This window comes from Crocuta crocuta, unplaced genomic scaffold (assembly GCF_008692635.1).
Source record: "Crocuta crocuta isolate KB4526 unplaced genomic scaffold, BGI_CrCroc_1.0 scaffold170, whole genome shotgun sequence".
NCBI lineage: Eukaryota > Metazoa > Chordata > Mammalia > Carnivora > Hyaenidae > Crocuta > Crocuta crocuta.
Genome location: NW_027527853.1, coordinates 2634169 through 2645601, shown reverse-complemented (window position 1 = coordinate 2645601; position 11433 = coordinate 2634169). Strand labels below are relative to the sequence as shown.

Sequence of the window (11433 nt, the reverse complement as noted above, 5' to 3'; positions counted from 1 at the left end):
GGGGGGGGGGGGGGGGGGGGGGGGGGGGGCGGGCGGGGGGGGGGGGGAGGCCCTGCTGCTGACTAGGCCCCCGCAGGCTGGCTCAGCAGCACAATGAAGGAGGCCTGAACACAGAAGAGGGTGTGGGCTGAGCCCCTGGCCTGGTCAGCCCTGTGACCCAGGCATGTCCCCTACCCTTTTATGCTCCTCAGCTCTTAGCTGCAGTGCAGGGACACAAACAATGACAACCTGATGGGTGTTTCCGTGGGTAAGGGGAGATGGTCCCAGTGAAGCCCGCAGCGCGGTGCCCGGCTCCCAGGGAGGCCCCAGTAGGGAGACTGGGCTCACTCTCTCGTGGAGGTCGCTCTCGCAAGGGATAGAGGCAAGAGCCCTGTGCAGTCGACACCGGACCAGGACCTGCCTCACTTCCAGAGTGGACAGGAGAGGTCCAGGCCCAGCTAGTAATCTAACATCGGGAAGCTGTGGTGGTGACCAAGGCACTATGACTAGCCCCTGTCGTAAAGATGGGGAAACTGAGGCCCTGCAAGGTGAAAGAACTTCACGAGGGTAGCGTAATGAAGTCAGTAAGCTGGGTTTTTAATTCAGCTTCTCGGTTTCCAGAGTTCATAGGCTAAACCCCTCTCCCCAAAAGCTTCCAAATAAATGAATCCATCGAGGGCAGATGGGCGGGTTGACAACAAGGGAGGTGACCCTCACGAGAGCCCCACATGTCCGTCAGCGGATGGACAGATACTGTGGTGTAGCCGTACAGTGGGACACTGCTCCTGGCTGGTAAGACGGAATGAACTACCCGTGTGTGCAAGGACACGGGGGAATCTCAGAGTAACTGTGCGGGCTGATTCCAAACAGGTAAAACCCCAGGCAGTGTGAACTTGCCCACGGAAAGCCAGAAAGNGAGGGGCGGGGGGCTGGGAGGGGCCGGGCAGAAGGGTTAGCACAGGGCGTGAGCAGGCTTCTGGGAGTGACGGAAGGGTCCCTGCGTTCACTGTGGTGATGGTCCCAAGGATGTGAACGTAAGTCAGGACGTATCCAATCATAAGCCTTAGGCGTGGACAGTTTGTGGGACACCAACGGTCCCTCAGATAATAACGAGAGCACGAGACGCTCCTGCCACAGGGACGGGCTGCTTCCCCTGCAGCAGCCGGAGCCACCAAGACCAGGACTTGCCAGCCCAGCATTCTGAACTGTGCTTTGTTGGGGGCCACCCTGGTCATCGCAGGCTGTGTGGCAGCGTCCCCGGCCCCTGCCCACAAGGCGCCGGTGGCCCTTCCTGCCTGGCTCTAGCTGTCACCACCGGAAATGCTGCCGGCGCTGCCAAATGTCCCCCGGCGGGCAGAATTGCCCTGGTTGCTGGCAGCTTCACATACAGGCTCACGGAGACTCTGAAATGGGAGCCAGTTGATGGGAAGCCTCTGGGGCAAGTAAGTGAGGTGGGTAACCTAGAACCATCATTTCATGGTCTCAGGCCCACCTTCTGCCCCCCGGGGGTCTGGTGGGGTCATGACCCCTCCTTTTTTGGGGGTACTGGCTCTACTGTTTGACCACAGTGGAGTCTCAGGGAAAGTTCTTAAGTTCTTGGCACATTGTCTGTAAGATGAGGTGTTGAGAAGGTGAGGGCCATACCGCGTTAAGCTTCAGGTCAATGTAAGAGCTGCTCACTATTCTCTCCAATTGCTTGGAATGTAATTAAAGCGTCATTAAAACAACCCAGAATATGGGCACAAAACTGTTCGGAAGGTCGCCTTTGCAATAGTACGAACTGGAAACAACCCCACTATTCATCCGTAGTGAAATGGGTAAGGGAAGGAGGGTGTATTCTTACTAAGGAGCACTGCACAGCAGTAGAAATGACCAGACCACAGCTTCCCACGAGTGGACCTCACAAACATAATGTTACATAAAAGAAACCAGATACAAAAAATATATATCTTGCACGATTCCATTTACATAAGGTTCAAAAAATGGGCCAAATGAAACTGCATTGTACAGAAGTCCGTATGGAGATGGCAGTGCTACAAAGAAAATCAAAGACGTTGATCACCATCAAAGTCAGGGGAGGGACTCCCTGGAGACCAGAGGGGCAAATGATCAAGAAGGGACCGAGGGAAGGACTTTTGGGAGGGCTGTGCTCTGTTCTATGCCTTAGGTATTTACACGTGTGCTAGNTCTACTGTTTGACCACAGTGGAGTCTCAGGGAAAGTTCTTAAGTTCTTGGCACATTGTCTGTAAGATGAGGTGTTGAGAAGGTGAGGGCCATACCGCGTTAAGCTTCAGGTCAATGTAAGAGCTGCTCACTATTCTCTCCAATTGCGTGGAATGTAATTAAAGCGTCGTTAAAACAACCCAGAATATGGGCACAAAAGTGTTCGGAAGGTCGCCTTTGCAATAGTACGAACTGGAAACAACCCCACTATTCATCCGTAGTGAAATGGGTAAGGGAAGGAGGGTGTATTCTTACTAAGGAGCACTGCACAGCAGTAGAAATGACCAGACCACAGCTTCCCACGAGTGGACCTCACAAACATAATGTTACATAAAAGAAACCAGATACAAAAAATATATATCTTGCACGATTCCATTTACATAAGGTTCAAAAAATGGGCCAAATGAAACTGCATTGTACAGAAGTCCGTATGTAGATGGCAGTGCTACAAAGAAAATCAAAGACGTTGATCACCATCAAAGTCAGGGGAGGGACTCCCTGGAGACCAGAGGGGCAAATGATCAAGAAGGGACCGAGGGAAGGACTTTTGGGAGGGCTGTGCTCTGTTCTATGCCTTAGGTATTTACACGTGTGCTAGCTTTATGATTATTTGTTAAACTGTACTTTATAGGGGTTTTTTTTTTGCATTTTTCTGCAGGTAGGCTATATTTCACAATAAAAAAACAGGTGTTTTTTTTTTCTTTTTAGCTGACAAGGCCGGGCACACTCCCTGGTGGCTGAGGAGTGACCAGTGGGGCTTGAAGAAAGTCTCAATGACATAACGTGCGTGCCCTCTCTCCACCTCCCCACCCCTGGGACTCACAGAGTGGTCAGCTGGCTCATGTTGGTGAAGGAGGAATCGCTCAAGGAGCTGATCTTGTTGTTACTCAAGTCCCTGGAAAAGACGAAAGCATCACTGTTGAGAAGAAAGAAGAACCCACTGCTGGCTCTCTGCTACAGGCTCCTCCCCCCCCTACTCTGCCCATGCGCCCTGCCCCTTAGCCAGGCGGCAGCAGGGGCGTGGGGTGGTGGTAGAGAGGGGCACTCCATTCACAATCAGCTACAGCCTTCTACNAGGGGACATGGAAATAATAACTTCTTTCAAATGAAGCAGAGTGATCAAGTAACCCACCCCAGGTCCCGGGTCACGACTGATACCCCACTTCTCAAGCTCCTGGCTTCCCTCTCCACACATGCAACAGCGTCCCCGCTTATGAACTCCCCTCCAGAGACAGTCCAGCTCCAGGCCACATCTTGCACTTTCCCTACCCACCTGGTCCGCAGCCCCAAGGACCCAGAAACACTGCCGTACCTGCCCCCTCCTCTCTCTCAGCCTCCTCCTTCATTTCTGCTTACTCCAGCCATCTCTTTCCCTGGCTTCTGTCTCAGACTCTCTCCCCTACAGCTTTGTTCCCTTTCCATCCGACTTCCACATGGGTGGCACCACCTCAACCTAAGACACAAATCTGACTAGGTCACTTCCCTGCCAAATCCCACAGCGGCTCCCCTTTGCCTAAAAAATTAGCCCAGCCACTGCTAGGTGCTCCGGATTCTGGCCCACTCTCCCTCACTGCCTCCCACATGCCTGGCATAGGTTTGCTCACTTCCTGAAATTCTCTTGCCCCTGTTCCCTCTGCCCACGGGTGAGTTCTGCCTCTGTCCTGGCCCCACACTGAGTTCATCACCCCCTGCTTTGAGCCACATCCCTAATGCGCATTTACCTCTGCTGGAACACCCGTCCCACCTCTCCCTCCTGCATGCCCCCCAGACCACCACCTCTGGCAGATAGCCCGTGACTTAGGGGCCTTCATCATATATCCTCACTTGCAGAACACGAAACCACGCACCCTGCCTTCATTTCCTCTTAGTAAATGTTCCTCTAACTCATCTCATTCAAGACTGGTCTGTTGATCTTAGGATACACTTTAGTCCTTCTCTGAGCTCTCAGCACACCGTGTGGTCCCTGCTTGGGATGGGCAAGGACCGGCCCCCATCGGCCCTCTCTGCCTCCTTTCCTCCCAAAGGTATCCAAGCCACCAGGGCAGCTGCCTCAAATTAGAGAGAACGGCCGTCTATGTCTTGGCTATTCTGTCACCAGCCACCAAATCACTGTCCTCCTCCCACCCCTCACACCATTGGAACAGTCAAAACTCATCTGCCAGGACTTTAGCAAAGGCAGATACACCGGAACTTCAAGATCCTGTGAGCCAGTGCTGCTCAAAGTAGCCAGTCCCTGAACTGAATGTCCCACAACAAGGACCTTGTGCCAAAGTGCAATCACCACGACACTAAACACACAACTTGGTTTAGCTAACGTTCTTTTTATAGTGGCACTTCTCAGTGAAGGAGGCAAGACACTGATTTACATTCTGGGGCAAGTTTCCTACCCAACTGTGGACCCATTACAAACAGTTCTCTAGTGGCCATTGGTCTACAGACCACACTTTGAGTAGCACTGCCCCAAGCCAAACTAACGTGGAATGTTCTCTGGACTTCTTTTTGGGAAAATCTAGCCAATGAGCACACCAAGACAATTGGAGAGAGGTGTTAATTAGGCTGGAAGGCGAAGAGAAAATGAAGTCCTTCTGAGGCTTAGTTCATATATTTTCATGGAGTGGAAAGGGTCAAAGGTGGGAATAACAGAAAAAGAGATGTTAGCCTGAAGAAAAACTTAGTCACAGACGTGTATTTGTAGCTGTCCTATTTCATGTTTGGTTTGGGGGCCGAGCTTGGACTGAGAAGCTTTCCATCAGCCTCTACTTCTGCTCTGGCTCCTTCCTTTGCCAGGATGACCCTCATTAACAATAATTCTCAGGCCAGATGGAGGCTTGGGGTGTGGGCTACGGAGAAGTGGACAGGGTCCAACTCAAGGGATTCTGGAATCATGCCATTCCCAAGTGTGGCCACTAGGTGGCAACACAGTTCTATCCACTGACATCCAGGGAGGGAAAGGGCAAAATAAAAACCAGATCAGCTATGGGGCGCCTGGGTGGCTTAGTCGGTTAAGCGTCTGACTTTCGCTCAGGTCATGATCTCGCGGCTCGTGGGTTCGAGCCCCGCGTCAGGCTCTGTGCTGACTGCCAGCTCAGAGCCTGGAGCCTGTTTCAGTCTGTGACTCCCTCTCTCTCTGACCCTCCCCTGCTCACGCTGTCTCTCTCTCTCTCTCTCTCTCTCTCTCTCTCCCTCCCCTAGAAATAAATAAAAACATTAAAAAAAAAAAAGTAGAAAAAAAAAAAACCAGATCAGCTGGAAGCGGGATGGGCATGGGAGGGGATTCCAGAAAAGCTGGAGCCAGAGGGTTAGATACCAGTGGTCCCCCTGTCCTCTAAGGCAGGCCTGGGATCCTCAAGAGGCCCGGATACTCACACAAGCTGCAGGTACTTGAAGGTAGACAGCTGTCCCGGAACCAGTGTGAACTGGTTCCCATCCAAGTAGCTACAGGAGAGAACACGACAGTTAGCACGGTGCTAGAGGAGCCTCCCCTGCAGCCAGGGCCTTCCAGTTCCTCTCCTCCCCTACATGCAGACCACACAACTGGCCCAGAATCACTAACGGGAGGAGGAAATATGTGGTTTCTTAGGCATTCGGGTAGATGCCACCAAAGCACTTGGTAAAAGCACTGAGACACCTCCCTTGGCTTCCTTGCTGCCCCTGCCTCGCCCGCTCAGCCTCCTCCCTGTAGGTGGGCGCTACCCAGGGCTCAGTGCTGGGCTCCTCACCGCCGCCCCCGCCCTGCGGTTTTCTTGGCCAGACAGGTCAGATCTGTATATTAGTCCTCTTGGGCACACCTGCCAGACCCCTCACCAGCTCGCAAGTCCCCCCCTCCACCTGCTAGCTCCCTTGGGAGCCCCAGACCCAACCTGCCCACCCCTGAGCTCAGTCTCTCACACCCTGGCTGGTTCGCCTGACTCCCAGCATCATACCCATGATCCCAACCGCCCAGGCTCAGGCTCCTGGGGGTCATTCTCCTACTCACTCAACAGCGCCCCCTAGCTGCTGGCTCTCCTGCCCACTGGCCTCTGCTCATTTGCTGTGTCCCGCTCTCCCATCTCCCCTGAAGGCATACGGTCACCCATGCCTGGGCTCCTCAGCCGCCTCCGTCTGTTCCTCCACCTCGGCCTCCCTTCTGGGACCCACTCTATACACTGCCACCCAAGCTGTTGTTCCCAAAGCCCAGCCCACCAAAAATCCTTGTAACACTCCCTAAGGTCCCCCATGTCTGCAAGGTGGAGCTTGGGATTCAAGATGCTGTGAAGGTCCCCTGTCCTCTCAGACATCCTTGCTAAGCAGGGATCCAGGGGCCAGGAGCTGAAACCCCAGCTGGGGTCCTTGCACAGGACCCCCACCAGCTGCAGCCCTCAGGATGGCTCACCCCCACCACCGGGGATCCAGAGAGCAGCAGAATCAGGGCTTTACCCACCCTGACCCATCACTCTGGGTCATACAGAGTGACTTCCCACCCATCTCATGTGATCCTCTCAACGGCTCTTCTCAATACACCCTAGTGGCCCGATTTTACAGCTGGGAAAATGGAAGCCTAGAGAAGTCAAGTGATTTTTCCCAGCCTCTGAACTTTAGCATCCTCAGTCACAGAAGGCAGCCTGCCCCACTTGTCCATTATGCTCAGGGCTGCTAGGAGGCGCCAAGGAGGGAACGGAACACTGACAGATGAGAGAAAACTGGGCAGGGACACAGGACAAGGGCTGCAGTGGGTGCTGTGCCTGTGAGGAAACAGTCTGCCTCGCTGGCAATGAAAGAAACACAATGAAAACCTCATGCGCTCCCCATAGGGAAGGAAAAGCGCAGCTACAGAGGCCTGGAGGGACCCATCCCAGGGGGCAGGACGAGTCGGGGACTGACCACAGCCTCTTATTTGAGGGTGTCAGTTGAAGCAGCCCTGCTCTCCTGTCTGTGGCCCACACGGACACCCGCACCTCCCCGTAAGCTCGGAGGCCACATCTGCATCCGCACTTAGCCCATGGTGCCCAGTACCGACAACAGGGGTGGCCAAGAAGGCCATTTCCACACCCAGCCCTCTGGGGTGCGAGGGCAATGACCTCTCTGGAAGGCCATCACGCAAAAGGCAGCGAGAGTCTTAGCAATGCAGCACTCTTTGACGAGCTCCCTCACAGAAGGGAGCTTCGCCTGGGTGAATTCTCTTAACAGTAAAACATCGGAAACAACTCTCAGATGAAGGGGGGCTTTGTTATATAGATCATAGCAGATTCGTGTGGTGGAGCCGCGCAGCCAGCAGAAGCAGCTGCTGTGAGGGTTTTCATGACCGAGGGGATGCTCGTGAGAGGAGGCGAAGGGGCCAGCGTAATGTTACTTCTTATTTTAAAAGCAGGCTTCCGCTTAGAGCGAGGAAGCACTCGCCGTGGGAGCCTCAGAGAAGGGTCCAGCAGAAGCTCAGGGCCTTCCTGGAACCTGCGCCTCCCACAACACCCTCACTCCGAGCCCCCATCAGCTGTTCTTGCTGACCTTGCTCCTGCCGCCAGGCCTGCGGCCACTCACAGTTCTGTGACGTTCTTGGGGATGCCTTTGGGCAGGACCTGGAGGTGCTTGTTGCTGCAGCGGACCACCGTGTCCAGGCAGGCGCATTCCGGGGGGCACTGGGGGCGGGGCAGGCAGCCCCCCTCCTCTTGGCCTGGGGAGGAAGGTGCAAACACATGTCAGTGAGGGGACAGGTCTTCCTGGGGCCTCTTATGCCTGGGGCTGCGCTCCTGGGTGTCTCAGAACAGAAGCCCCTCTCTGACACTGCCCCAGGCACCAGTAGGTCCCCTCTTGGCTGCACCCCTTCCTACCAGGGACAAAGGCCCTTGGATCATTTTGAGGTTAAGATGGGTCTTGGGTCAATCTCTTCTGCTTTGTGTTCAAGGTGGACCTCAGCCCAGAAGGAGGATGGCAACCATCCCATTTCTGGAGCACCTACTATGCGTCAGACACTGTATTGAACATAATCTCTTTATTTTTTTTTAATTTTTTTTAATTTTTATTTATTTCTAGTGGGGAGAGAGAGAGACAGCGCGAGCAGGGGAGGGTCAGAGAGAGAGGGAGACACAGACTCTGAAACAGGCTCCAGGCTCTGAGCTGGCAGTCAGCACAGAGCCCGACGTGGGGCTCGAACCCACGAACTGCGAGATCATGACCTAAGCGAAAGTCGGATGCTTAACCGACTAAGCCACCCAGGCGCCCTGAACATAATCTCTTTAACAAGAAAGAATGCAAGCACCACGGGGACAGAGACTTGTCTCTGCTTTTTTGCTCACAGGAGGAGTCCAGCACCCAGAGTTGGGGCTGGCACACGGGAGCCTTCAACATAGGTCAACTGAATGAGTAAATGAAAGGTTTTATACTTAACTGAGATCTGGACAGATTACATAACTTGCTCAGCTCAGAAGGCTGGTCAGAGATACCCCACAACTGGCCAACATGGACTCTGAGCTCCTTCCATCACACCTCCTTCACTTATTCATTCACTTATCCTGTAAATGTTACCGGGTATGCCTTCCTCTCTTCTGACAGGGTGTAGGAGGAACAATAAGGACAGCACGGTAGGAGCTGCCGGGGGCACTGGGGAGCAGGGGACAGAGGCTACCGGTTACGGAGGGCAGCTGTGCGCAGGCGTCATGTGATACAGAACTCCCTGAATCCTCAAAACATCTCTCCGGTGGATGTGCTATCAGCCCATTACAGGGATGAGGAAACTAAGGGCAGAGTGGTTAAGTAACGTGCCCAACGTCCCCCAGCCTGGAAAAGGGGGCATAGGACTCTCCCTCTGTCTCTGCCGACCCCCACTCTCTCACTCTCTCAAAATAAATAAATACACTTTAAAAAAAAAAAAAGAAAAAGGAACAGAATTTTTGGGTGGGGGATGGATAAAATTGGCAATGGTGATTAAGGAGGGCACTTGTAAGAAGCCTGTGTGATGGATGGAATTGTTGAATCACTATACTGTACGCCTGAAGCTAAAATAATACTGTATGTTAACTATACTAGAAATTAAGATAAAATTAAATTTTAAAAAGAAACAAATTTTTTAAAGACTAGGAAGTTCTTACTGTATAAAATGATATGCAAATATATATGCGAGTAGTATGGAATTTTTTAAAATAGGAAGTAAAACTGCTCTAGGAAATCCATTGACTTTGTTTAGAAAACCACGCTGACCTTCTCTCTTGGTGTGAAAGTTGAAGCTCCTTGCCTGGGCCGGTCTGGGAACTGAACTGCCCCCTGGAAGCAGGCTGAGAGAGGGCGGGAGGAGGCCGAGTGGGGGGCTGGGGCTCCCTACTGAAGGCAGCGGGGAGAAACTCCCTGTGACTGGGCTCAGGGACAGGCAGGATGATTGCTCTATTCTCAACCTCACCCCCTCCCCGGGGGTGGGGGGAGGTGCGGCAACTCTGCCTCCAGCAGCTGCCTTGCCTGCAGGGAGCTCTGCCGGGAAATCGCCTGGCCGGAATGGGGCCACTACGCCCTGCGTGGGGAGGGCTAGCAGGGAGGGGGCTCAGGAAAGAGGCTGGGACTCTGAAGTGACAAGTGATCAGGTTTCCCAAGTGGAGGATGGGGCCTGAGAAGGTCCCACTGCACATCATGGACAGGGTAAGCCCATAAGTCTGGGGCACGGAGGAACCGCCAGGAGGCAGATCCCTGGCTTAGGCACACTGATGTTAAAAAATACACTATAAGGGCGCCTGGGTGGCTTAGTTGGTTAAGCATCCAACTTTCGCTTAGGTCGTGATCTCGCAGTTCATGGGTTCGGGCCCCGCGTCGGGCTCTGTGCTGACTGCCAGCTCAGAGCCTGGAGCCTGTTTCAGTCTGTGACTCCCTCTCTCTCTGACCCTCCCCTGCTCACACTGTCTCTCTCTCTCTCTCCTAGAAATTAAAAAAAAAAAAAAAAAAAAAAAAACCACTAAAATGTAGGGGCTCCTGGGTGGCTCAGTCTATTAAATGTCCAACTCTTGATTTTTGGCTCAGGTCATGATCTTGTGGTTTTGTGGGTTCGAGCCCTATGTCGGGACTTTGCACTGACAGCCCAGAACCTGCTTGGAATTCTGTGTCTCCCTATCTCTGCCCCTACCCTACTCACCCTGTGTCTCTCTCAGTCTCAAAATAAATAAACTTTTAAAAATTACACTAAAATGTGGGGGCGCCTGGGTGGCTCAGTTGGTTAAGCATCTGACTCTTGATTTCGGCTCAGGTCAGAATCTCACAGTCGTGAGTTCAGGCTCCAAGCTATCAGTGTAGAGCCTGCTTGGGATTCTCTCTCTCCTTCTCTCTCTGCTTCTCTCCCTTGTACTCTCTCTCTCTCTCAAAATAAATAAACATTTAAAAAATACACTAAAATGTGAACTGTGATTTTCTCTGAGTGATAGGATCATAGGTAACGTTTATCTCCTTCTTTTATCTATTCTTTCCCATGTTTAAACAATAACCATGTTATTGCTCTTAAAATCCCCGGAGGACACCAGGAGGCAGGCGTGGGACTAAGAGTGGGTCTCCCTGATCCCGGCCCCCCCCCCACGCCCCCCCAAGGCCCAGGGCCACCCTTCCCTGCAGGAAACTCTTCAGGGCTGGCTGCCCGCCTCTCCCCTCCCACCCAGGGTCCAACCACTTACCATCCTCACACCTGAAGTCAGGGAAGGCCACGTCCTGCAGCGGGATCTGCCGCAAGAAGTCTGGGTTCTGGCACCGCGGGTTCCCCGTCACAATCTTCCTCCTCCGTAGCCAGTCCCCCAGCCAGGCCAGCTGACAGTTGCAGTTGAAAGGGTTGGCCAGAAGGTTTCTGGAAGAGAAAGCGTGTGACCAGCAACACACCCGCCAGGCTGGGTTTCCCTGCAAAGCCCTCTCGCCCCACCATGGGCGGGCCAGGCGGCCACCCGCACTCTTTCCCAGGTGACCAGCAGTTACCGAGACGTGGCATTCTGACGCGGTGGGACCCCACAGACCTCAAGGGCCCGACACCCACAGTGAATCCTTTCAAGTAACCACCCTGCGGAGGGTGGCCGGAGGGGCGCTGGGGTTGGATGCTGGAGCCAGACTTACAGTGTGGACAGGGCCTGGAGGGTGTCGAAGGCCCCGGGGGAGATGGTGGCAATCTGGTTGTCGTAGAGTGAGAGCAGGCGGACATTGCGCAGGCCCGTGAAGCTGTCATTGTGGATGCAGCTGATGCGGTTGTTCCTCAGCATCCTGGGGGGCGGGAGGGGAAGCCGGCGCTGTGCCCACACCTCCC

At 53.6% G+C, this 11433-nt stretch overlaps 1 protein-coding gene across 1 annotated transcript in view; it reads right to left on the bottom strand.

Annotated features, from left to right (window-relative positions):
- Window positions 1-11433, bottom strand: part of SLIT1 (slit guidance ligand 1) — a 175169-nt gene that overhangs the window by 24188 nt on the left and 139548 nt on the right. Inside the window, exons 20-24 of the mRNA XM_077780329.1 lie at window positions 11247-11390; window positions 10820-10986; window positions 7719-7851; window positions 5571-5639; window positions 3028-3099 (exon numbers count right to left, since the gene is read on the bottom strand). Coding sequence (XP_077636455.1) covers window positions 3028-3099; window positions 5571-5639; window positions 7719-7851; window positions 10820-10986; window positions 11247-11390 — 585 coding nt within the window. The remainder of the gene's footprint in view (window positions 1-3027; window positions 3100-5570; window positions 5640-7718; window positions 7852-10819; window positions 10987-11246; window positions 11391-11433) is intronic.